The 27,238-nt window shown below is 39.0% G+C and overlaps 3 protein-coding genes and 3 non-coding genes across 6 annotated transcripts in view; 1 reads left to right on the top strand and 5 right to left on the bottom strand.

Moving 5' to 3' along the window:
• The window catches only part of LOC6567708 (probable cyclin-dependent serine/threonine-protein kinase DDB_G0292550), a 40,809-nt gene extending 32,191 nt beyond the window's left edge, over positions 1–8,618 (top strand). Inside the window, exons 2-3 of the mRNA XM_001994135.3 lie at positions 3,167–3,273; positions 7,090–8,618. Coding sequence (XP_001994171.3) covers positions 3,167–3,273; positions 7,090–8,499 — 1,517 coding nt within the window. The 3' untranslated portion in view covers positions 8,500–8,618. The remainder of the gene's footprint in view (positions 1–3,166; positions 3,274–7,089) is intronic.
• Positions 387–460, bottom strand: Trnat-agu. Its single transcript has one exon. It is a non-coding gene; the product is annotated as a tRNA-Thr (tRNA).
• A 5,836-nt stretch (positions 8,619–14,454) lies between the features above and the next one.
• Trnav-cac lies at positions 14,455–14,527 on the bottom strand. Its single transcript has one exon. It is a non-coding gene; the product is annotated as a tRNA-Val (tRNA).
• A 748-nt stretch (positions 14,528–15,275) lies between these two features.
• On the bottom strand, positions 15,276–15,348 carry Trnav-cac. Its single transcript has one exon. It is a non-coding gene; the product is annotated as a tRNA-Val (tRNA).
• Positions 15,349–20,674: 5,326 nt separating this feature from the next.
• On the bottom strand, positions 20,675–23,793 carry LOC6567713 (4-coumarate-CoA ligase 1). Its single transcript, XM_001994137.3, has 4 exons — positions 23,595–23,793; positions 23,127–23,521; positions 22,746–22,862; positions 20,675–22,682 (listed from the first exon to the last, which is right to left on the bottom strand). The coding sequence occupies exons 1-4, from the start codon at positions 23,736–23,738 to the stop codon at positions 21,716–21,718; spliced, it is 1,623 nt and encodes a 540-aa protein (XP_001994173.1). The 5' UTR covers positions 23,739–23,793; the 3' UTR covers positions 20,675–21,715.
• An 843-nt stretch (positions 23,794–24,636) lies between these two features.
• Positions 24,637–26,459, bottom strand: LOC6567714 (4-coumarate--CoA ligase 1). The gene is made up of 3 exons (XM_001994138.3): positions 26,277–26,459; positions 25,707–26,218; positions 24,637–25,650 (listed from the first exon to the last, which is right to left on the bottom strand). The coding sequence occupies exons 1-3, from the start codon at positions 26,418–26,420 to the stop codon at positions 24,690–24,692; spliced, it is 1,617 nt and encodes a 538-aa protein (XP_001994174.2). The 5' UTR covers positions 26,421–26,459; the 3' UTR covers positions 24,637–24,689.
• Between the last annotated feature and the right edge of the window lie 779 nt (positions 26,460–27,238).

The following is a 27,238-nucleotide window of genomic DNA, read 5'->3' as shown; positions in this document are numbered from 1 at the left end:
GCTTCCTGTTTCCAGCAAATATAATTTCACTGTTAGTTCAATGAACTGCCGAGCAATTTGTGTTTTGCCAGCTCATTTATTGTTCCATAAATGATCATTGGGAATTGTTATTGTTTATTTATTTCACACCTTTATGGAATGAAGACCATAATCAATTTATTACATTTGTACGCATTATCTTCGATTGTTTTACTTATTTAAAATAGGCTATATCTGAAAAAATTACTAATGAGTTGTGTTAATAAAATTAGCAAAAAAAATTTATTATTATTAACAAAATAATTTTCCTTAACCATAATAAGCCATTAAAATGTTAATTTAATGCAAATATGAAGTAGAAAGTGTAAAAATATACAAAAAATCTATTTTCGCACCTTTTTGTGCGTAGGCCCCGGCGAGATTCGAACTCACGATCTCCTGTTTACTAGACAGGCGCTTTAACCAACTAAGCCACGGCGCCACATGCAAGCAGTGTGCACAAAGTCGCAATATAATCAGCAAACGTGAGAGCGCACTAGTACGCTCAATGTTCTCTTTCAGTATTTGCCTCTTTGTTTGTCACATGAAAAACGCTTGTGAATTTGTTGTTGCTGTGTCATTGGGGGTTAAATTTAGCACAGCAACAGCAACGCAGAAAACTAATACCAATGGCCCAACGACAACAACAACAACAACAGAAGAAGAAGAAGAACATTAATTTTGAGCAATTCGTTCTGCGCGACTCTCAGACACACATTGAACTAAATATGTCAATGTATCCAAAAAAAAAAAAATAAAATAAAATAAAAAAATGAGATAAAAAAAAGAAAAATTACCGATGTTAACCCGAGCTAAACAAATTGTGTTTAAAACGGGGCGAAGTGAAATGCTACACCAAAAGCGCCATTTGGACACACACAAAGTGAAAGGCTGTCACTATGCTACTAACAACTCTTTACCCCTCCCCCCCCCCCCTCTCCCCCTCCACATACACACACAAATATACACACCCCTCTTTGCTCTAAAAATGTTTAACAAATGATCTGAAACGCTTAGCTTGTCGTTTAGTTTTTGTGTTTCTATTTTTTAAGGGGCTTCAATAATTGCTTGAAAAACAATAGTAATTACTCATGCTGACTTTTTTATATACCCTAACACAGGGCAATATATATTTGTGACAAAGTATTTTACATTTTGAAAGGATTATTTACATTTTGCAGCAATAGTTATAAAATCACATTGTGATCACATTATCTGTAAGGTAAATGCCATTTTCCCCGCTTCAAGAGTTTTTCATATTCGGTGTGCCGAAAATGGCATTTTTAGCTCCTTTTTTTTAGAGACTAAACCAATCTGCTTGCAGACCTTAACAATAATTAATGGCAGATTTTTTTTTGGAGCACTGGTGGAAATTATAAATCAAGCAAAAGTCAAAGTTTTACTTTTATCTGAATGGAACTTTATAATTTCCGTGTGTTAAATAAAACTTCAAGCATGCCTCAACTTCATTGTTGCTGTTTGTTTAGTTTAGCTGCAGATACAGATACGGATATATAGACAGAGATACACCAAGAGTTACAACTACGGATACGCTTGGCCGTAAATTGCAGACAGCTATTGATAGCAACATCTTCTTCTGTTTTTTTTTTTATAATATTTACATGTGAGTTTTTTGTTTTTACGCCGGGATGGCGTCAGCTTATCTTTGACACAGTTCTGCAAAAGTTCTGCGACATTCTTTATGCATTTACGAATGGTTAAAGTTTACGCCTACTTAAATTTTCAATAGGGAAATTTGCCATATTTTGTCAACTGTTTGTCAACATTCATTTGGCATGGCTCGTAAAATGCGTCCATATTTCCAGAAACAACTCACAAGATAAAAGCATATATATTCCCTTGCCTCTGTTTTTCGTGCCTCATTTTTCAATAACTTTCCCGGAGGCTGTTTTCCTTGCTCCCATGTAGGTTTATCTCCCGCTTACCATTTGCCATAGCTCATAAAATGCTGACATAAACTGAGAAACTTCTATGAATATTTTTTTTGCTAGCGCCATCTGCTGGCTGGCAGTCGAATCAGCTGCCCCTTTATGCGTGTAATTCGTAGCTGATCATTACAGTAACGTAAACAAGTCTTTAAAGAACCAACACACTTTCAGTTTTCTTTTTGGCGTCAAAAATCAATTTTTCCATCACTCAAGTGGGCACTCAATGGTTTTTGGCAGCAGCCAAAAGTTTGAAAACTCCAAGTGTGTTCCGGCATCAACTCAATTTCCTAATAATCTGATTTGGATTTTTTTTCATTTTTATTTTTTTTTTTGGTTTTATGGAACGAGTTGTGGTTTTGAACTGCTTTGATGATCTCCGCGGCAGCTGCTAGGAATTGGAATTCAATTGGTGCAGCTTAAAGTATTTATAAAAATCTTGTTTATTATGAACAAAGTGCAGAAGGTTCATTGAACGTGTGTGTGTGTGTGTGTGTGTGTGTGGAGTGTCTTTGTGTGTGTGTGTGCTTGTTTGTGGCGGCAACAAAGTGCTGACACACTTTGGCCAGGCAACCACAGCCAACAGGGAATTGACAGTCGGGGCCCGGGCGGGCGGTCCCATCGACCACACAAGTGGTTTGACCTTAACAATGCGGCCTGATCTTGAAATTTATCCAGAAACTGAAGTGCGGCAATTTCAATTAACCTCCAGATGCGCCATTTATAACCTTGCCACAGTGCCACATTGCATTTGTAATCACAGTTGACAAATTTCGCCCAGCAATTTTGTGTTCTATGATTAAGTGCGAAAACTCGATTGCCCTGCTGGCTGGCTGCTGACCGGACGTATTTGTCTTCTCTGATTAAATGTTGGCTTATTGCTTTTATACATATATATTTCTCATGTGTTTGTATTTAATTTTTTTTTTGCTTTTAATGCAAGCTGCATTGCTTGTTGTTGCAATTCTTCTTCGTTTCTGACAGCATTCAAAAGTGTCGGACATTTAATTAACAGCTTTAGTTGGATCTGGGTTTTTGGTTTGGGCTTTGGGCTTTGGGCAGTCCACTGACATCCTGACACACTGGTTATGGGTCGGCTAATCAAGCGGCTTTTGTGCAGCTCGCAGCTCGCAGCTGGCAATTGATTGATAATTAATTAATACTTATGCCCTGCTTTCTTTTATTTTTCTTTTCTTTTTCAGTCATACTGCTACGCTCTTCTGTGGGTACGGGGGGTCACATTAAGATACGAAGTGTGGCAACCTGCTTGTATCTCTGCATGGATGCTTGTGGCACAGTCTATGGCTCGGTAAGTAAACAAAACTTTCATCTTAAATATATGACAATTAAACAATATTCAATAAATATATATATATTTTGAATAATATATTTGTATATAGTTTTAATCCTCAAACTTTCCATTCCCATCTATTTTGGCAAAACAATTTAACAATTCGAGGCTTAAACTTTAGACTAGGTGGATTTATTTAAAGTATATCTTTATTACTTAAGATATATGCTTTGTTTTAAATAATGCTCAAAAGTCTTTTAGTTAGATAAAAGTGCTTCTCATTTGATTAATTTTATCATTTCAAAGTAATCATTTGTGCAACTCGAAACAGTTTTTTCAATGCGAATTCGTGAATTTTCCCAACAAACTTTGGCATATCTAAATTTATATTGATCCGCTTGGGGTATGAGAAAAAAAACAAATCGTTCATCGATTGTTTTCATTGTATTTCATATTGTTGTTTCAATTACAATTATGTGGCGTTATCTTAAACTGGAGCGGCAAATTTCGATTGTGCTCAGTGACAAAGGCAAAACAAAAAACAAACAAAAGGTCGGGTTGCAGGCTCAAATAAATAAGATTCCGAAGCGCAATGCGATAAATAACAAAATTAAGTGCGCCGAGTGAAGTTGAACAACAACAAAGAGCATCAACAAACACAAGATGTCCTGTGACCAACCCTTGTCCTTTATTTTTGGGTTTTGCGATAGTTTTTTGTTGTTGCTTTTTTTTGTGGTGCACCAAGTGGGAAATGAGAACGGTCCTGGCATGTCCTGTCGATAATTAATGTGACACTGCGGCAAGCGCGTCGCATTTCCCAACGCCTTTTCGAGTGGCGCCACAGCAACTGTAACTTGCCGTTTGTTGCCTGTGGCGAGTTGGGCATTTTTGTTAGTGTCTGCGCCGCCCTTTGACCTTTTCGCATGCATAGACACAGATATATACGCATTTGTGCCAATTCTGTCAGGCTGACACTTGCAACTGCAGAGAACCGTTTGCCTCTTGGGTGTTGATTGATGCGCTTCAGCAGCAACTTTGTTGCCGTCTTTCGCGACGGCCGACGGCCCTTTGAAGGCGCCGCCACAGTGCGCATTGCAAGCATTTTGAATAAGTTGGTCAAGAGGGCGTTGCCCAATTGGGCGGCTTTTGTTTATTTTGGCGACCATCCGCCAAGAATCTGAATCTGAATCTGGTAATCTGTTTCGTCTGCACTGCACATTTTGTACAAGAGCCAAATTGATCTAAAATTCAAGATTTCCACACAGTTTTGGTTTGCCCCATTCGAATTATGGTAATAGTTTGAGTTCGGTTATTGTACGGCAACGGAAGTGGCAACAATTTGTTTTTGGCTGACAATCCAATTTCCTTTTCTACTCTTAGCAATTAGGTGGTTTTCTTGTTCCTTTTCTTTTGTTTATTTTCTTTATATTTATTCGATTTTGACCTTTCGGTTTTAGAGAGGAATACATAAATATTTAGTTAACATTTTATTTATCGCAAGCTCTTTCCTAAAAACATCTGCTAATTTTATAGTTTTTAATATTGTTGATTGCATGCAAATATTACAGATATTTATTCGTTAAAAAAAAAAACATTGCATGTAAAATCTAGGAATAATGTCAACAAATATTAAAAATGTATTTTGCTTGTTATATTATTGTAATGTTTAGAAAGTGCAATTCAAAGCAAACAAAAAAATAAATAAATAAATAAATACAAAAATAGATCCCAGCATGTGATTCAAATAGCACTTTTAAATACATTTCCATTTGTGCCGTGTTCGCGGTCATTTCTAAATAGATTTGCATGCACATGTGAATTGCGTTGCCCCCAACCCCTCACCTTCCCCTCTCTTTCACTCTCTCTCTCTCTCTCTCTCTCTCTCTCTCTCTCTCTCTCTCTCTCTCTTGTCGCGATCTTGTGACCGTGTGGCAGCTGATTTGATTAGCCGGCTAATGGGGCAGCTAATTGAAATCCCCAAACGTTTGCCAATTCATAAATTTGTCGAGGCCCAATGTGAAAGTCGTGATCGTGTTTGTGAGTCAAGCGTCACAACGGTGTTGGCCAATTAAAATGTCTTGGCCCTATCAGAGCACATTTAAATATGCCTATTAATCTGCATAACTTGTACGCAGCGGCAGGCAACCAAAAAAAAAAAAAAAACAAAAAAAGAGGCGACCGCCCGCGGCGATCAATTAATGCGCAGTCATCGTGCTGTCTGTAAGACCAATGAATATGTTGCAAGCATATCATTGTTATGGTCCTGTTCGGCAGATAAAGCAGCCAAAAGAATGTTGCTGCTGCTATTGTTGTTGTTGGAGCATAATAATTTGTTTTGGACATTTGGTTTGTAGGCGTGCGTTCAACGATGATAACCCTTGACCTTTTTCACCTGGCGCCAGCCTGATAAGCGCTGAGAGTTCAGCTAATGCCTCTCCGATACAGCTAACTGCGAACAGCTTCATTCCATTTCTCCATCCTTTCGTGCTGTAATTTTCACTTAACTTGCTCTAAAAATAGCGCGGAAAAATGATAGGAAAAATCATAAAAGCAAGATTGCAGACGTCGAGACATGCTTGTCAATGTCTCGCACTCGGATGAGGCCCCTCCGCATTGGGTTGTCTCTCATATGTCAAAAATGCGTGTGTCTCTGCGTGTCTGCCCTTTGAAATGGCGTCAACATTTTAAGCCATATTTTGCAGGCAACTTCCCCAACCCTTAATGTATCCATTTGATGGCTCATTTCATATCAAATTGGTGTAGCCGGGGCAGCCGGCGCGACATTTGCCAGATTAATTTCTAAATTTAAGCGGCGACATTTCCACGAGTTTGTCGCTTTCGGGCAAACAACAATTTTAATTGCCTGACAAGCGAATTAATTCAATGTTGTTAATTGAATTTGATCTGCCTGCTGTTGGGGTAAAAAATAAATAAAAAATAAATAAAATAAATGAAAACAAAGCGTTGCGGTGCATCTAAAGGCCAGACATTCAGCCCAGCCCAGCCCAACGCAACCCAACCCAACCTGATCCGGCCAGCCAGTCACGCCAAATCCTTTGTAGCTGATTTACATTTCTACCTAAACGAAAATTGTTGATGTCAGCGACTTGTTTGTCGTCCTTTTGTGCGGCTGTCATCTGGCATTCATAAGTTAGGCAACTTTATGACCACGGTCAGGGTCAGGGTCAGGGTCAGCGTTACGAGCTGAAGGCGTATATCGATCGCAAACGCCGATTGCGAGCGCATCCTGTGATAATGGGCACATTTATCTAACAGATATGCCTCTTCTCTGAGATACAAAGGGCAACCGACAAACACCCGACACTTTGCCAACTGTAGGTAGCCCCAAAGTATTTAGTCTTTTCTCTTCTTGTTAACTTATGTGGGTAACATTTCAGAGGGTTTCCTGCTAAACTCAGCCCAGTTGTTTGTTATGCATATGAGAAACAATCAACGTCGTCATCAGATACTCGATGCTCTCTACGAGTTGCCAATAAAACTCTCGATACATAAGCATCGAATGTATTTAGAAAATACTTAAAAGCAGCGTGTGACTTTTCTTCTTTTTTCTATCTTTTTTTTTTTTTTTAATTTAGTCAGTTGAGGTAGCATTAGCTCAATGTAGATTTAAATTATTTGATATGCCTATAAGTACCTGTTGCTTATTGTTTGCCTGTTACTTTGAATGATAATATCAATTTGACGTGATAATATTGTATTTAAAGCAAAACGTTGATTCGATTCGCATCATTCTTTCTTTTATTTGTTCAAGCGAATCTGTTGTTAACTATTTTATAGCCAAATAATATAATTCTAGTTCTCAAACTATTACAGAGATCCTTCACCGACGACTGTGTGTTCTACGAGAACATGGATCCATCCAGCCACAATTTCTACTCCTCCGCATACAACTCGAATGCGAGGCGGACATTGTATTTGGCGCTAAATCAACATGGGGCACCACGTCGCACCAAACTCCCGCCCAACCGAACATTGGGAAGCCTCTCAAAATACATGAGGGCGCTCAGCGAGGCGGTGCCGGAGCAGCGTGTGGATGAGCTGATTGTCAAGTATTTTGGGCCGATTGGTGTCAATCATAGCATGCGCGGACGCTGTGATAATGGCGAGGTGGAGAAACTGCCGACCCATGCTAAGCACTTCCAGTCGCCACCACAACCACATTGCAACAGCAGTAGCAATAGCAGAAGCAGCAGTAGCCGCAGCAGCAGCAGCAGAAGCACCAGCAGCAGCAGCAGCAGCAGGAGAAGCAGTAGTAGTAGTAATAGTGGCAGTAACGTTCCTGCAGACAGCGCCAGCAGCCTGATTAGTATTAGTAACAATAGTCAAAGCGACAGCGGCCATATTAGCAGTAACCTTAGCAGTAGAAGTAGCAGTAACAATAATAATAATAACAGTAACAGCAACAGCAACAGCAACAGCAACAGTAACAGTAACATTGGCAACATTGGCAACCAAAAGAATAAGAGGAAGAAGATGCGCAGGTGTCGGCCACATGAGAATGAGGAGCAACACAATTGCCATAGGCGAATCGGAGCTGGAGCCGAAGGTGCACCGAATGCTCTGCGCAAGTTTGGCACCAAGGCAATGCAGCAATGCAGGGAGCGACGCGAGGAGGCAATAAAAAAGGGCTTAACGCCGCCCATCTGTCGCAGGAAGCCGGGTGCGGTTGGAGCAGCCAATGCTGCCCACAATCTGCAGAATGGTCAAGCAGCCGGAGCCGCAGCCGCAGCTAAAGGCGCAGTGACAAATCCGCGTGGCAGCAAAAAGAAACCGCCCAAAGCAGGCGGCAACAATCAGCGGCCGAATACAGGCGCCAAGAAGCAGCGTGCTGGAAATGCCAATGCAAAACGCACTGCTGCCAAGCGACAGCAGCGTCTGCTTCAGACGACGACAACAACAACAACAACAACAAGAAGAACAATAACAACAACGACAACAGCAATGGCCAGCAGTCTGGCAACGCCTGGAGACTTCAATAGTTGGCCGAGCAGTTCCCCAATGCCCGCCTTGGCGCTCAGCGAGACGAGCGATCGGGTGGAGCGCAATGTGCGAATGACGCCGATGGCCACCGAGCACGATGAGGACGAGGCGGCTGAGGAGGAGGTGGAGGAGGACGAGTTTGATTCATTGGAGGAGGGCAGCTACGAGGATGCCACACTGGAGGGGCATGTGCGGGGCTCCGCTGGCGACGAATCGGTCTACTTTGATCCGCTTGATTTGTGAGTTTGCCCAAAAAATCAAAAACATTACAAAAATATTCTAACTTCATAATTCTCTACCATGCAAAATTTAATTCGTTTTTTTTTTGTTTTTCAAAATTTACCCAAAAAAAAATTCTTAATATTTTTTTTTATTTATTTGGCATTAACTTTTTCGACATTTTCATTTCTCACATTTTGTACGGTTTGCAAAAAATTAAATTATTGGTTGTTGTGTTTTCTTTTTTCATGTTACGTGATTTTTTCCAAATTTTATTTACTTTTTTTATTTGGTTTTAGTAGTATTCATTAACTGGTTTTCTAAAACGTACAAAGTGTGGAAAGATGTTTAATTGATGATTTTATTTTTTGAAGGCATTTAAATGTAATTGCAATAATTATAATTGCTATTGGGCTCATATGTAAGCTCACTCAATAACTAAGAAATCGAGCAAGATATTGTAAAAGATTGGCTTGAGTATGCGATATTGTAATTTGCAAGTTTTCAAACACACACACACACACACATACACACACACACACACACACACACACACACACACACACACACACACATACACACACACACATACGCATTACAATGCACATCACATTCATACACAAACGATATCACTCTGTACTTATGTATATCATTTATTGTATACCCAACGACTGTGGTTCAAAAAAGTATTTTTGAAGCAGCGCACAGATATCGATAATTATCGACAACCTGTTTTGCGTTCTGCCTAAATCAATGCAATCGATAAAGAAAATGAATATCAAACAACAATGTATTAACACGGAGTCTCGAGTATTTTCTTTAAGAATTTTCCAATTGGCACCCAAAACCCATCAAGCAAATGTATAAAAATATGAAATTGCACTCACATACTACATATATATATATATATATACATACATATACATATGTTTTTGAACGAACAAATTAATTAAATAAATTATTTGTAGAATTTACAGTGTATTTGAAATACTTGAGTCTCTACTAAAAACTGATAACATGAATAATTCTCAAAAATACGACCACTCAGAAACTCTACAACAAAACAATGCAAACTTGCAAATATTAGGAAAATTGTTTTCCTTACGACTTAATATTATAATAAATACCCAATTACATTATATATATATATATATATATAAGTATTTATATATATATATATATATATTATAATATAAACAGCAAGAGTCTAAATAATGTATGTCTAAAATGTGACAAATCGAATATTTCGCATGCGAATAGTTTTGTAAATAGATTTACAATTAAGATTCATCAGCTAATTATTATATATAAATATAACAATTTATTTTTTTTGTTGTATTCTCGAAGTCGAACCTCGCTGCCTCTCAGTGATTAGTTTAAGCTGTAAACAAATCTTAAGTGCGGCAGAAATGATCAATTTAATATTGTTTGAAAGCCATAATCGATCCAACAAAGCCAACAACAACCGAAAATTTATAAAACAAAAACTCACAAATCAAAAATTGTATTTTAACTAAATGTTTAGACTAACCTGTAATTGTATATTTATTGAATACGAAAGCGAAAAATGTGCGTGAAATTATTTGATATAATTTTAATTTACTTATAAGACATAGATTTTTTAGTGTATTTATTTATTATATTTTAAATGATTATTTTTAGATTGTAAGCCAAGTTTTGTAGACTAACAAATTTTATTTATAACACAATTTTATGCATTAAAAATTATTCAAGTTAAGAGCTGCAGATCGACGAAAACAGCATGAAAAAAATATTAAAATAAAAAAAAGCAAATAAAATCTAAACAATAAAAAAAATTAATATAAAACGTGCGTTTTTGCAAGTGGATTGAGATTAATTTAAAAAAAAAGTAATATTCTAATGGTAAGCGTGGCGTAGTTTGAAAAATAGCTTTAAAAACTTGAATATGAGTTATTTTTTTTATTTGGGTTGTTATATTATTTGCATGGTCTTAAAAAAAGTAATTAGTTTATTTGGCATTTTGCACATAACAAAACACAAAATAAATTATATGCAAACTACAAAATTGCATAGTAACATTGAACTGATTTTCTGCATGGTTTCAGCGGCATGCAATTCATTCAGATGCCCAAATACTCTCTCCTCATAATACCCTACCCCAAATGTTGCCTAATTCTCTTCTATGCACTTTCCAGCCTCCAATTGTTGTTGCTGCAACTGATCACCATGTTTTGGCTAAAACGGAGTGCCTCCCTCTGAGCACCGCCCCGAATTGAAATGGATGTACTACCACCGATCCGCGCAAGCTATAGTTCCTGATCAAATAGCCATAAGTTTCGATTTATAATTGTACATAGCCTTAATGATAGCACTTAGATATAGCCCTACTTTGTGTTGATTAAACAAATTTCTATAATTTAAGACTGAGAAAAAAACAAAAAAAAAAAAGAGAAAAAACAAAAAGAAAGAAAGAAAATCAAATCGCATGAAATATATTATACTATGCTTAAAACATTCTAAAAATATTAATGTTTCTTATTTGCTCTATTTCGATGGTTTTTTAAACGATCTATAGAACCACTTAATTTGCTAAAAAATTTATGCGATTTGCTGGTTTTTTGTTGGTTTTTTTGGGATTAGTAAATCGCTCGACAGCCGCCAAGAGCGACGTTCAGTCATTCATTCTATAAACAAGCAGCGGGCGGTGGGCGGTGGGCGTTCTATATTCTATGTTCTGTGTTCTGTGTTCTGTTTGTTATTCTAACTGATCCCGAGTTCTTCAGTGGTTTTTTAGGCACTGTTTGTTGTTTCAGTGGGCCATCCTTATGTGATTTGTATGCATTGTGGCACAGATACAGATACAGACACAGATTATTTGGCTGCCTAACTGTTACCTGAGTGTTATCAGCTGCCGAGAGAGCTAAAGCTGAAGCCGGAGCCACAATACAATGTCAAAGACCCTACGGCTGGGCGAGCGAGAGAGAGAACACGTGTGTCAACTGTCACGATCATGTGACGCACAAATGTTAAGCATACGTAGCGTGTGCTCCAATTGAATAAATATTGCGAATTGCTTTGTACAACAGAACAACACAAAACAAAACAAAACAAAAATAAAATTAATATGGAGAGCAAAAAGCACAGCAAACAGCAGTGTGGAGGAGACTCTGCACCCCTAGACACAGCCCCATTTCCATGTGTGAGACTTGTCACGTAGGCCTTGAAATTGCAAATTTACGAATACCCGTCGTCGTCGTTGTTGTTGTTGTAGTTGTTGTTGGCGATCGCTCATGTTCCCACATTGGCATTCATTCACTCATTCATTCAACGCTGCGGAAATTTTTGCTTGAATTGACGAAATACGAAGCACAAGGCAATCACAGCAGCCGCACAAACAGCCCCTCAGCGCTTAGCAACAAACCAAAAACATCATTTTTGTTGCGCTAGAAATGGGACGGGGGCGTGTCTATAGCAAACACGAAATAACGCTAAACACGGCTCAAAACGATTTGCTACGATTTGCTAGTCATAAGCATAAAAATGGCAATCAATATTCAATTTCTTTTTTCACTTATTGGAATTTTCAATAGGATAATATTAAAAATGGCAAAACTACTTTTTTTTTACATTCTTAATATAAAATGGCTATCAGAACTATATATATATTTTTTAACAAAAGGGTGCACCTTTATTTACTTTTTTTAATTTATTGCCATTTTCATTTGTGAAATCAATTTTCTTTTTTAATTATTTCTCTGATGAATACTTGGATTTTTCGTGTTTGCCGGTTGAAACAGATCGCAAGCCCATCTCTAAGCTTTTACAGCAACAATATCACAGATACTACAGAAGCATAAGCGGCACATCATAAAGCTTGATGACGTCGCATTTGGAGGCACGCGCATTTCCAAAAATTTACCGTGACTTACCAGCGAATCTGATGATCATTATGACACGGCGATGGTTCGCCGTTCACCCTTCATCGTTCCTCTCTGCCTCTCTCTACTCTCTCTCTACTCTCTCTCTCTCTCCTTGCTCTGCGCTCTCATGCGCATTGCGCTGATTTTGATAATGGAAGTCCAGATAAGCATTGCCAGATGGCGCCTGCATTGTTATTGTTTCTATTTACCTTTCACTTTTGCGTTAATCGCGTCAGCTGATCGACGACGACGTGCGCGTTTCGACCGACGCGTTGCCATCGCCATAATCTCCAATTGGAATATTGCCGAGAAGCAGTTCTCTGCTGTTCCCTTTTGAACCATTGGATATGGTGTTTGGCTTAAATAATAGTTAAAATAGTTAGTTAGCTGCATAGGTTTTAAGTCGCGTGGCAGTTGTATCAACATTTGAATTAGATTATATAATATACTTATTGGAAATGAACGAATCGAGTTGAAACATATATATATTAAAGGTCATTTGAACTTTGCCTGTTTTTTGTGAACTGAAGTTGAACAATATTGTTTTTTTTATTGGTTGGCTCATTACTTAAAGTCATCTCATGCTATTCATCTGTTAGCTGATCGATATTTTCAAAATTAATTAACTTTTCGATAATCTATCGGAGACTCTTCACCTCCCCATTTAGGGTATTTCCGTTGCGACTTTCCACAAGCAATTGCGAATTGCACACGTTTCAAACATCGACGTCGGCAATTCTGCTCGCTTTGCGACTTTTAGATTGTTATGTTTGTGTGTGCTTTGCTGCTTGTCTACGTGACGCATAGAGAATACACCGTTTTCAGACCGAATCACAAGTGTCGTCGCCGCTAAAACACCCCCCCCCCCCCCACACACCTATACCCTTCGCCAACAAACAGCAACAGCTCCATTGTGAAATTTGAATGATATTGCCAAAAAGAGAATGTTCACATTTGATGGGACAAGAAACAAGAATGTCATTAACCGGTTTTCTATTCGTCATTCATTGAATAAAGCAAATAACTTTCGATTTTACTAAAGCATATTTAAGATAGTTATCTTTGATTTATTTACAAATGTTTATAGTTTTTCGACAATTCAAAAGAGCTAAGAAAAAGAAAAAGAATAATTGAAATTGTTATTGACAATTTTGTAAAGAAATAATATAAATATGAATATTATTCAGAAATCAACAAGCTTTGTGTGTTTATTATTATAAAAAGTGCTGAGAATTGAGTTCAACTTTATAAGCACGTCACTTGTTAAATAAATGAAATTAAATAGATTTTAATCAACGCAACATGACGGAAATGTCAACATTTCTCACAACATTTATTAGGTACTATTTTGGTTATAGTATTTCTAGTTCATGGCCTGCATTTGCTTGAAGAATATGGAGAATCTGCTTAATTGGATTAGCGGCGGCGACTTCTGCCCCGGTTCGATTTTTTCTACTCTTCCTGCTCTGAGCAATGCTGAGCAATGGGTGCACAGCCGGGAAACGAGCTACAAAAAAGAACTGGAAACCCGATTGCATAATAACATGTCTGTTCTGGTTTTGGGTGGGAAGCGTGTGAAATTCGCTTTTGAGCAGCATTCATAGTTGCTGCCAGAGTGGATGATTGAGTACTCTTAAATATGCAGCTTGACAATTAAAACTTGACAGCATATTTAGTGTCAAAAAAATTAATAAAAAAAAAGAAAACAGTAGAAAAAACCATTTGGAGATGCAGGGCATCGATCCCCGTACCTCTCACATGCTAAGCGAGCGCTCTACCATCTGAGCTACATCCCCATGTGAACACATGTGAGTCGAGTTAATATTTAAATGGTTTCACACTACGCACAACCGATTTGAAAGAATAGCCCTTTATCGACGCAGTGGAAAGCTTTTCCCAAAAAGCTTTTTATTTAAACTTTACTTGAAAACGAATTTATTCTATAAACATAAAAAACACTGCCTATTGTATTATCTTTTTCTCAATCTATCTGCGTTTAATGAACAGATAATATTGGTAATAAAACGAGTAAAAGATAATCATAATCGAAATAATATGGAAAAATTAATAAAATATATGTTCCCGCCCGGGTTCGAACCGGGGACCTTGTGCGTGTGAAGCACACGTGATAACCACTACACTACGGAAACCTCCGCAAATCTGGCAGCCAAATGACATTTTGGTAGTACAGCAAAAAGAAATGAAAATTAAATGAAATTTTCTTTTTTAATGAACATTTTTGAAAAGAATCGGCAAACTTTTGATAGACTGCCATAACTAACACTTGTGTTGAAAGTCTTCATAGTGATACTGACATACAAGAATATATATATAGGACCACTGCTCTTTTAAAAATAGCTACATTTGTAAGTTCTTAATTTGAATGCAGTGTCCGTCAGCAAAAACAATAAAATTTAAAAGCCTACTTTCTTCCGCCAGTTTACAACAATGCAATACAGCATTCCACTTCCGCTATGGGTGGCATGCGTTGAGAAGCTGGCCCAATAAAAGACGCGCAGGGTCAATAAATGGAAACCATAAAAGTGTCAGGATTGGAGAAGTCATGCAGGGGCTGACATTGGCGGCTCGTTAAGCAGTTCAAATTGGTGCGTGCCGTGTGTTGTATGTTTATAAATACAACACAAACAGACATACACACACACACACACCCTTCTAAACGATCGTAAAAACGCGGCTCATTAAAAGCGTATAAAACTAGCTACATACATAGGTGCAGGCATGTAAATACTTAAACCTATGTTAATATTGAGCTGACTTGCGTGAAACCTGGCCTCCGCACGCATGAACTTGATTTTTAGCCTGGCTGAATCATTACACATGTAAGTACCTAAATATAACTCGAATATAGCGTGCAAAAAGAAATAAAAATAAAAGACTTGTTCCCGCCCGGGTTCGAACCGGGGACCTTGTGCGTGTGAAGCACACGTGATAACCGCTACACTACGGAAACACCTGAAGATCGTGCGGCCGAACAAAAAAACTCAACTCGTAACTTTGCCCAACGCGAGGCAGACAAACAGATAGTCAGTCAGACAGTCAGAAGGAAGATAGGGAAAACGATTCACTTTTTCCTGCCAGCAATTAATCAGCGTTTAATTTGCATATTTTCCAAATAGGAAAATTAATGACAACGCTAATAGACGTGAGCTTTATTTATGGTCATTGCGATAAGCGGAGTAAAAGTGTTTGGGCTTGTTGCAGTCTCCTGCCCTGGCAGACACACAGGCAGGCCCAGCTGCAAATACCATTAGTTTTTGGTCTTGTTTTGATAGGTCTTTGAACTTGAAACACTAACTGAACCAGCAACGAATACACGCAGCACACACATTGCAATAAATGGCTACACATCGAACGAATAAATGCTTCTGTTGGATTGTTTGTGTGTCATTGCGCACGCAACAAGTGGTGTGAAGGGCTTATTTATAAATATAGCAGTCTATATCTATGTATACCCATTCACTTTCATTTATTTTATCTACACTACTGAATAAAGCCACCAAAAAAATGAGTCACTTGACTAATGTGTAAATTCAACGAAATTAATGAATTATTTCAATTATTTAGATATATATTTATTCATGAAATCCATTGAAAGAATAATTATATCAATATTTATAAAATTGAAAATCAAAAGCAGAACAACATATTTAGTTTTATTTGTTAAACACTTAAATATTTGCTTCTATATATCTTTCATTAGCATAAAATAATAAAATTCGTTAAATTCTGTAACTTAGCGCAGAAGTATGTTTCCATTGATTACAAATAACAATAACAATTTATACATATATTATTTATTTCTTTGTCATCATTTGCTCTTAAGTTCACTCTCGATTTCCTCAACAGATTCAGCTGAAAAATTCGGAAATAAGATATTTAAATTCGGTGAATTGCGTTGCTAACCATTTCAACTATTTTCCACTGATCGCAACCATTTCGGCCAGTCGATAAAGTTGTAAATATATAAATTACACAGCAGGGTTTCAAATAGGTAAACAACTTTTAGTGGAAATGATAATGCGTCCTTTTTTTTGGAATATGCATGTGTTTTTTGGCAAATGAGTTACAATTAAGTGGCTTGCGAGAATGATGATGAAAATGAGCTGATGTCTTTTATTTGGCAGCATATATTTAATATCCTTGATCAATGCTGTAAAATTCAAGTGCACTTCAAACTCCAAGCAAGGCAAGTCTCTATCAATGTTTGTTTGGCCTAAAAATAAACCAGTTTGGAGTGCTATAATAGAGAGTGCCAAACTAGTAGATATCTAGCACATAACCTGGGTTTTATTTAAAACTTTATTCTTTTAACTACAAAATACTCCTTGCGAATTGCCTAATATTTTTTAAAATACTTAAATGCAAAACCAAATTTTAAGTACGTTTTTACAAAGCCCTTTCAATACAGGGTATATCACAATTGGTAAATTACTGGCCAAAATGACGTGCAAATTCAGTTGGCCAAGCACTTGGGCTGATAAGCACAATCATTTGGCATTACAATTCCAAAGTTGGCATTGGACACCCGCAAGCCAAACGGGTTTGGCTGCGATACAAGTGACAAGTGAACATGGAAAACTAATTTATGTGTGTGGTGCAAGCGACAGGAAGTTGCAAGCAGCTACTAAACAGCATAATATTTCTTCAACAAGTATATATACATATATATATATATATATATATATATATATATATATAATGAATCGGAATGCAGTGGCAGTGTCTTAATGAAAGTTACAGCGACACTTGTGAAGACCTTGACCGGGTCTGATTTTGATTCTGATTTAGATTCGGATACAGATACTGATACTGATGCCGAGCAACGGTAATATGAAACCGCTAAAAAAAATTGTACGTAGTGATTGCAGTTACGTTAACAACATTTTGCTCTTAACAAGATCTTTTTCTTTTTAACTCTTCAGCTGGCCCACGGGCCTGGAACGTGTTAAGGAATCGGTGTCTATCGCAGCATCTGCGATATGAGCAACAAGTTGGCCGGTTTCATTTCTTTTGCCAGCGGCCATAAGTCATATCACTTGCTGTTGTTGCTGTTGCTGTTGAATTTGCTGCTGTTGTTGATGTTGTTGTTGTTCTTGTCGTTGGTGTTACCACTGCTTATTACTGACCAAGTTATGCTGCCGCAATGTGTCATGTTGGCCCGCTGGCGACTACAACTTGGCAATGTGTTGCCTGTTCCTGTTGCATCTGCCTCTGCCTCTGCCTCTGCCTATCTCTCTCTCTCTATCCGTCTCGCCACAGATTTCACACCTCCCACAACGGGAGGCGAGAGGCCGCTTCAGGCGCCAGGCGAACCAAAACAGCTGGCACCCTGGCAGCCAGTTGGCCACATCAGCAGCCACATCGATCTTCATTCAGATTACCTCTCTCGCAGCTTAAGTATACCCTTTTAAAGATGATTGAAAGGGTATATATTTAAGTTGGCCTACATGAAGCTTTTAATAGCTTATTCTACTTGTTTTACAAACAATACAGATAAAGATTCAATTATTCATGCATTAGCTGTGAGAAGCGTTAGCAAGAAAGAGGTAAGCAGAGAGACTTGAACACATTTTTAGATTTTCTCTTGATTGTTTCTCCCACTTTCTCTTTATCTATAAGTCGACTACCAGCAACGATTACTTATTTTTCACTATCCAATACCTAAAGCAGTTAATGGGGTATTTATAAGTCGAGTCCTACCAAAGCTGGCTTCTTCTTTGGTCTTGTCGCTGGTCTCCTTGGCTGGCATCTTCATCTTTATTAATCGCTACATTTATTTGATTATCTTGCCGGAGCGAACTCCTTGCTGGCGGTTGGAGGCGACTTCTTGTTGAGATTTATGCCCCGGCCGTGTTATTTACGCGCTAATCATGCAACACTTTTCATTTTGACACGTTCGGGGCGGCTCGCATAAAAGCGCTGGGAGAGCGGTAATTATGTAAATTTCGTAGTTGTTGTTTCTGTTTCACCAGATTGACCATGGCCGGGGGTAACCACTTTATGATCTATGCTGGCCGATTCGTGCTTAGAAATGAACACAAATTGATAAAAGCAACATCAGCCAACGAGTTTCGAACTCTATTTTTATGGCCCAGCACGATCAAACGTTTCATTTGCGATCGCCCCGTTTGTTTTCACTGGCGAACACGTCGCTAACATAAATTAACCAACTCGCCGGAGTCGCAGATGTGGCTGGCGAAGCAGGAGGAGCACGAGAAGGAGGAGGAGGAGAAGATGGAGCAGGCGTAGGTCCCGCTGACCGCAGTTAACGCTCTGCAATTCCAGGGAAAATGCGCTGCGTGTTTTGACACCAAACATCCGCCTAAAGCCGCACTCGCATTGGCTCCCTTCGTAAACAAGGGCTGCACGAGAGTGACAGACGAGGGGTGTACTGCCAGGCAGGGGAGGCAGGCGTGGAGGGAGGCCACTTCGCGTGGAGACGTTGATCTTGTTAGCCGTTGCCGCTCATGCGCATGACTGCAATTTAAGCGCCATAAATTGTGTGAGCTCAACGTTCTCCCATGTCGTTGGCAATGTGTCAAAGTTGTAATGCCATTCAATATATATCCACATAGGGTATTGCACATAGGGGTACATTGCTGGGCTTATATTTTTGGGATTATTGAATTGTAAATACTGCAATATATAAAATAGAAAACACTTTACGTGAGTAACAACAAGTTTTTAGTTTTATCAGCTTACTAACATATTTTGTAGAACATTTAGAACATTTATTTTATACTGTAAACATATATGGTTTTTCATATTATGTAGCTGATTTTTGAATTATGCTTAATTTCAATTTATTTATTAAAACTTCAAAAATGTATGCAACTTCTAGTTGCTCATAAATTGAATAAGAGGTCAACCAAGATAGCAATGTGGCAAGGGCAAAGTCTGTGCAACGGCTTAACAATTTTATAGGGTATTTGTTGTAAGTTAATTGCTGACATTCTCGTTCCTTTCTTTCTCCAATTGAGTGCTGGCAGTTATTGCTGGCCTGCATTTTCATCAGTAAGACGCTGAATTAGAAGACTTAATAGGATTTTAGTCAGAGAGCTGAGCAATGTCGCCTTCAAAGTGGCTGGCTGAGTGGAAGGGTTGGGGGTTACTGCACTGCGGGGGTTCGTTGTGTTGACATATGCAAATGAGAAGACTAATTAAACAATCCTTTAAAACACAAAGACGGCAGGCATAAATAAATTATATGCCATAACATTTATTTATGTAATGTTGACATTTTCTACACAATTTACAGCAGCTGTTGTTGGCATATGTGTAACTGACAAACTGGTAGACAGTTGCTAATGAAGTCTGAACTGAGATCTGATATGTGCGATCACCAATCGCAGATCGTATGTTGTGAATTACCGATCAGAAATCATTCGATGGCATTTAATTAAACATCAACATTTTATTCCAAGCGGCGTTACTGACAAATGATAATTGCTATTTGCATGACAATTCGAGTCGCTGTCGTACTCTGGCCAAGATCATTCAAGTTTACCCAACTTAGCCAAGTTAACCAGGCGCCATGTGGCTTTGAAATGTTGCTGGCCTACCGAGACTAATGCACTTGGTTACGCCTTGCACTTCCTGCTTATTTGATACGCCTGAGCAGGCAGCCTGGCCGCATACCGCGATCATCATCATCATCATCAACAATAACAACAGCAACAACAACAACTCAGAGGAAAGCACGATCAATGACAATTATACATATACATTATACATACACATTATACATATACATATACTTAATGCCCCGAAAAAGATGTGTGGCGATCATATTTCATGAACTTGACATTGAAAACAACGTCTGTCAATCAGTCTAAGAGCCGCCGATCATTATCAGTGATCCTCTGCGATCCCAAATGATATTAATTTTTGGTCTTAAGTGCCCGTTTAATTGTTGTTGATGCTGCTGCTACTGCTGCTGGAGCAAGCATTGAGTTTATTTTTAGGGTATGCGCACCCAAGTGCTGCCCATGAATCTGGAGACTTGCAGGGGCAAAAAGTATCCAATTGCAATACTGACAACATCACGTACAAAGTGCAACTCGGCTTAGCTGTCAATCAAAATCGTACACACGATCAGTTGCTGCCCCCATTCAGAGGTTAAAGGGTTGTTGAACTGGAATGCAACCAATAAGTGGAGCTATGAATTAGGATGTCAATCACGACCAGTTCATTAGTTAAAACTATCAGCATAAATACCCTGCTATCTACAATAGAAATAAAGAGAAAGAGCTGAAACCCAAAGCGCCAACTTTTGACAAGATTCAAATCTTAATTTAAGTTTCTTCCATTGATAATAATGTTTACAAATAATGGCAACTTCATAGTTTAGTTAAGTTGAGTTACATTATTAATCTTCTGCTAATCTTGATTCTGATAGACTTATTAATTTAAAAGATTTATTTATTTTTATGTTATTCTGATTAAATGACATAGTCTGAACTTAACTACTATGATTGAAATAGTTTGGCAGTTAAAAAACGGACTCAAATTCCTGTTAAGATAGCAGATATTTGACATTTGACTTAAAATTACTAAAACTTTTTAGAGTGTGTACTAACAGAGCTCTATTAAAATCATTTGTGACCAGGGTGTCAAACAATATTGAATTTCGGATCCGGTTCCGGTTCTTGTATGTAAAATATAAAATTTTAGGTGAAGTTTATGAATTTGATTCAATATATTTTTCTCGTTACTCTACTAAGTGAAAAAATAATTTCGATTCCAGTAACTGGCTCTATAAAAAATAATGAATTGTGCTACCGGTTAAAGCTGTGCATTTCAATCGGTAAAGTTGCAGTACCGGTTCCTGTTCGACGGAGTGCTTATGACGGAGTCTGTTTAGCTGCTTATCAGACTGGGCTCTTTAAATTGCATAACATATTATCAACTATCAAAGACTAGAAAGTAGTCCCGACGTAACTTTTCGATACTATTTCTGTCTGGCTGTTCCTTTGATTAATTGTTGACTTTGTTGTCTTTGTTCAGCCCTCGCTGTAAGCGTTTTTTATGTGCTAACATATCGCAAGCGGGCGGCTAATCAATGATAGATAAGCACCTGATAATACCAAAAACAAAGGCCAAAATGAATTATTTCGACTATCTAGAAAACAAATTTTTTTTTTGCCCAGCCGTATTTTCGAAGGTTTCCTATCTTTTTTTCAGGTACTTGAATATGGCCCACAATCAAGAAGAGCAACAACAAAAACAATAAGAATAATTGAATACTGGAATGTGTGAGTAATCTAATAAATAAAATGCCTTAAAGTGCTAAGAGTTATTGCCAGCACAATAAACGATTAATGCCCATTTCGATGGTCGTTCCACTCTTTGCCCAGTGCCTGATCGCGAGCCTGCTGGCGGAGCACTTTGCCACTGCCCGTCTTGGGCAGTTCGTTCAGAAAGAAGACGCCACAGTGAAGCTGCTTATGGGTGACCACCAGACGCCTCGCCACATACTCGACAATATCCATTTCGGTGAGACGACTGCCGGGTATCTTGACCACAGCGGCTGCAGCCGGGTCGCCATCGACCTCATTCCACAGTCCAAAGACGCAGGCCTCTATCACATCCGGCAGCTCAGCGATGACCTGCTCCAGTTCGAAGGGGCAATATTGAGCGCCATGGAAGCGCAACATGTCCCGTTTGCGCTCCACAATGTACAAGAAATTCTCGTTATCAAAGTAGCCCATGTCGCCGGTGTGGAACCAGCCTTGATAGTCCTGCATTCGCTTCGATTCACTCGGATTGCCATAGTAGCCATTCCACACTTTGCTATTGTGCACGAGAATCTCACCAGTTTCGCCGTGGCCCAAACTGCGACCGGCGTCATCCAGTATTTTTACCTTGACGCCCGGCACAATTCGGCCCACGGACGAGGGCTTGGCCACTCCCATATTGGCCGCAACGCCACCGCATTCGGTTAGCGCATAGCCATACGAGATTTGGCCATTCAACAGGAATTCCTGCAGCTTGAGCAGATTGGCCACATAGCAATTGCCGCCGCCAATGCTGATGAATCGCACGCTGCTCAACCTCAGTTTGCTGAGAGTGGGTGCCTTCAGGAGTGATGCCGCCTGCTGCGGCGCCACAGTCAGCAGCGTGACCTTGTACTTCTCGATCAGCTGTAGCATATATTCCGGCGTATAGGAGCGATCGGTGATGCAGCGCGTCGAGCCGTGACAGCAACTGAAGAGCATGTTGAACAAACCGGGCGCCCAGTCAATCGTGCTAAACGACAGCAACACATCCTGTCCGGTGACAAAGCTGGGCAAGTGAAAGGCAAATCATTTAGTGGCTGTACATCTCTATAATTCTTACGATTCGTACCCAAAATCGAACAGACAAGCGGAGTTGGATATGCAAACCGCTTTCGGCGGCCCAGTGGTGCCGGAGGTGCAGAGAATGGCCACCGTCTGATCGCCGCCCAGCATCAGTGATTCCGGTCTGTGAGCAGAGGGTTAAAAGTTAGTTTGAGCAATCTAATTCTTATTAAAATGTATCTTTTATCGAATTGTTTTGTGATTCTTAACATACAAATTAGAATTTAACAGTTATGTTTGTCTTCAAATTGTTTTTCGATTTATATTTTTCAAATTTGATCAATCTAAAACTATTTTCTGGCTTTATCTGGATCAATCGGAGTAATCGTAGTATTACAACTATTGTAATTACAGATCTGTGAGAATATCGTGTTAGTCAGTTACTCACACATAGTACAACTCCTGCTTGGTGGGCTCCAGCAGATCCTCAATGCGCGGCAGCTGCAGTCGATGATCCTTGAGCGTATAGACAGGCGCCTTGAGCATTTTGGCAATGGCGCTGAGTCGCGCGTAGACCAAACCATCACAGAATATAATTCGAGGTCGGGTGATGCAAAACAAATGCTTGAAGGTCGCTTCGTCGTGCCAAGGACTGACTGCATGAAAGGGTGTTCCGTTGAGCAGACAACCGAGCACCACTGGCATTAGATATGTGGTATTTGTGCCCGCAATCCCAACCACATCGTCCTGCCGCAAATTCATCGCCTTCAGCTGCTGAGCAATGCGTATGGCAAAGCTGATGGCCTCGCCATTGGTTAAAGCAGTGCCTTCCGTATCGGAAATCTGCAAAAAATTGCAATTTGCTTATGAATATGAAATTATATGAAATTACACAATTTGATTAGTTTAATCGCACCTGACACAAGTTCGCCGGATGATTGCGCATAAACGCAAATAGTATTTTGCCAATGGAGCAGTCGGCGTCAAAGAAATGCGCCGGCCTCGGACCACTCCATATTTTTGTGTATTTATCGAACTGTGTGCTGGGGCTGCGTTCCATGTTTCCTGATAACTGATAAGAGTCGTCGAGTGTGTGCGGTCGTCCGAGCGTCACGCAAGTTGTTCAGCAACTGGCGACCCTTGCTTGGCCAACCAGTCCACAGTGCTTATCTCCTTATCAGGTAACCGGTTGCCTATCAAACGGTTAACAGACGTCACCTATCTAACCGCAACCCACACGAAAAGTAAAAGCTCAAGCTCTATAGATAAGCTATGCTAGCGATAAGCGCTACCCAAAAAGCTACAGATTGTCCGGCAGATAGTTATAGTTATGGTTGTCCTTGACTTCGTTTGGCCAGAGTTATCTGTCCGAGCGGCAGACCTGCAGTCGAATGATTTATTTTCGAATCAGTCTGATTTGAAAATATACAATTTTGCTTCGTCGCGAATTTGGACAATTGGATATCGCACAATCAGTGGTAGATTATCGCAAAAGAATAATTATAATAAATTATAAATAAATTACTTTAGATTGATACGATTGCCGCTAGATATTTCCTGCCAACTACCAATAAATTACCGAAATCTGCAGAGTTCTGATGGGCAGTAATTATACTTGAATGGATAATCTCTATTCGGAACAACGTAATTATTTTGAATGCTGCTTATCAATTGCTGTTGAATGGTTTAAGTACATTTTTAAGCCACTGTAGCGCATACGACTGATTATAGTCATTTTGTTTATTTACTTATAAAGTATACATTACCCGGCTTTAATGACAACCACATTTTAAATTGTTTGTTTCTGAGAAACTATACTCAAAATTGCCATACAGTTGTCATGAGTTATAGACTTTCTCTTTGCAAGCATTAAGCCTTTTGGTCTTGGGTCTTGGCTAGTTATAAAAATCAGTATAATTGTTGTTTGAGTAGCTCACGCAAAATTTAAAGATTTTCCATTGAAAACTTTAATATATTTTTATTGATGAATATTTGTAAGCTTATTTTGAGCTTAGTTATTTTTATCTGTAACTTCGAGAAAATAGGCCTTCATTAATTGTTGATTCGTCTTTCCATTGGGGCTTCTTTTCAGATCGTCCACAATTATTGCACCTCCATGTAAATGTTTGTAAATGGCACTGCAATGCCCCTTCACAAAGTCAACCACATCCTGTGCCTGGATTTTTGAACCAATCTTCTTTACCACAGCAGCGGCAGCCTTGTCGCCGACGAGTGGATTCCAGATGCCAAAGACACAGACCTCAGCCACGCCTGGCATCTGAGAAATGACTTCTTCGATTTCGTGTGGATAGTACATAATATTCTGGTACTTGAGCATATCCTTCTTCCTGTCCATTATATAGAGAAAACCATCATCATCCATATAACCCAAGTCTCCAGAGTGAAACCACTTTTCCGAGTCACGCACATTGCGCGTCTCCTCCGGATTCCCATAATATCCGGCCCAATACTGTCCACTGTAGACACATATTTCTCCAACTTTGTTTGGTCCCAGTGTATTGCCCTGTTCATCAAGTATTTTCAGCTTATAGTCTTCCTCCAAACGGCCAACTGAATTTGGTTTCTTATCAAATTCACAGTTCACGGACACTATACTGCCCGCCTCCGTAAAACCATACATAAAGTACATACAATCGAACTGCAATCGGCTCCGTATGAGTTGTTGCGCCTCCAAAGAGCACCGACCACCTCCGAAATTGTAGAATCGTATGCTATCAAGGTTAGCTTGCTCAAATTCCGGACAGTTTGAAATCATAGCCATATGAGAAGGCGCTTGCATCAACCACGTGACTTTGTATTCCTTAATGACACGCAAAAAACGCGCTGGATCAAAGGGATTATCAGCTATAATGCGCTTAGTGCTGTAAACTCCCGAAGATACCGTCGTCGCAAGACATGTCAACCAGTCTAGAGTACTGTGTGTGTACTGAACGTCGTCTGTCGTAAGAGATCTAACATTGATCGGACATTACTAAATTGAATATACATATACATTTTGTTAATTTACCTGCAGGTGATCAATATATTGCGACTGTTTGATATGGTCACTGCCTTGGGAATACCCGTTGTCCCAGAAGAGCAGAGAATGGCCAAGGTTTGATCATTTCCCTGTTCCAACCGAGCAGGTTGAAAGTCCGTTTCTACAGGCGTAGCAAAGACTTCCTCAATGCTAATCGATCCACTCTGATGGTTACGCATCGTAATGATCTTCGCATTTAATTTCTCCGTAGCTGACTTTACTTTCTCGTAGTCTTCACCATCACAGAAAATCAGACGTGGCTTCGTTATGTCGAAGAGCTTCTCAATAGTTGATTGTTCATACGATGTATTTAACGAATGAAACGCAATACCATTAAAGAAACATCCATATACAACGGCGAAGATGTGCGTAGTATTTCTTCCTATAATTCCCACAATATCCGTTTGCACTAATCCCAAGGATCTCATATAGCTTGCCACATGCATTGAGTTCAAATGGAGCTCCTCTCGGGTTAATACAGTGTTCTCAGTGTCTGAGATCTGTTCAAGAATACAATTTGGTTAGTTATGTAATATAGACTAGGCACCTGTAGTGTACCTGAGCTATCAGTTTCGGATGACGTCGCATCTCATGGAATATAATCTCGCCTATGGATATATCAGGAGCAAAGTAATTACTGCACTGCGGTCCACTCCAGATTTTGTCCTCAGCATTATAGTTGCTTTCCGTATTGTAGGGCATTGCGAATACTGCTTATCGAGTTTGTAAATGTAACTGATGAAATTAATGCGAAACTGGTGACGCTTTATACTCATCAGATAAGAAACGCTCTTCCCACATCATAATTTAATCGGGTAATGTGAAGGCTGCTGAGGGTTGGGTTGGGGCAGGCGGAAGCTTTTTAGAGCAAATATTTATGTAAATATAAAATGTACTCGTATTCACTAGTCATCATTTCGCAGCTTTTAATGTGAGTCGTGATACGTAACATTTTTTATCTAACGTGGACTTTCTTCTCCGGTTATTATACAGTCTTCACTCTTGGAGATCTTGTCGATGCGCTTTGAACTGAAATGTAATTTGTAATTTGATAATCAAATATAAAACATTTATTCGAGATATTAATTAATTAACGAAGGCATATTCAAGCCCCAAAATGTATAATAAAAATCTGTCGAAGCAAACCCCATGTATAAGATACACTTTTTTAAAATTATATGACCATATCCAATTTCTATACCATGAACCCACTAAAAATGGGTAAAAAGGGTATAATGGTTTTGTGCAAATATATGTAACAGGCCGAAGGAAGTATCTCCGACCCAATAGAGTATATATATTCTTGGTCAGGGTCAACAGCCGTGTCGATAGTAGCTACCTCCGTTTTTCGATTATCGATACTTTTAAATATGTATCAATAAATACTACAATTTTAAAGGCAGAATCTTCTAATTAATACAAAATATGCATATGTATATTGTTGATCAACTCTCAAAATTTCATCAAGATCGGGTAAGAAAGATCCAAGTTATAATCGAAAATATATTCTCATATTGATC

Source organism: Drosophila grimshawi, unplaced genomic scaffold (genome assembly GCF_018153295.1).
Source record: "Drosophila grimshawi isolate 15287-2541.00 unplaced genomic scaffold, ASM1815329v1 contig_311, whole genome shotgun sequence".
NCBI lineage: Eukaryota > Metazoa > Arthropoda > Insecta > Diptera > Drosophilidae > Drosophila > Drosophila grimshawi.
Note: the sequence above shows the minus strand (reverse complement) of the source record. Positions and strands in the feature narration are given on the sequence as shown.

Bases quoted from the DNA above. Each gene is read 5' to 3' on its own strand.
- LOC6567713 (XM_001994137.3), bottom strand. From the start codon at position 23,738: ATGGAACGCAGCCCCAGCACACAGTTCGATAAATACACAAAAATATGG. The intron at 22,863-23,126 runs GTGAGTAACTGA...CTCTGCTCACAG, and splicing joins AAGCAGGAGTTGTACTATGT to ACCGGAATCACTGATGCTGG. The intron at 22,683-22,745 runs GTACGAATCGTA...TCACTTGCCCAG, and splicing joins GCTTGTCTGTTCGATTTTGG to CTTTGTCACCGGACAGGATG.
- LOC6567714 (XM_001994138.3), bottom strand. From the start codon at position 26,420: ATGCCCTACAATACGGAAAGCAACTATAATGCTGAGGACAAAATCTGG. The intron at 26,219-26,276 runs GTACACTACAGG...ATTCTTGAACAG, and splicing joins ATCCGAAACTGATAGCTCAG to ATCTCAGACACTGAGAACAC. The intron at 25,651-25,706 runs GTAAATTAACAA...GATCAATGTTAG, and splicing joins AATATATTGATCACCTGCAG to ATCTCTTACGACAGACGACG.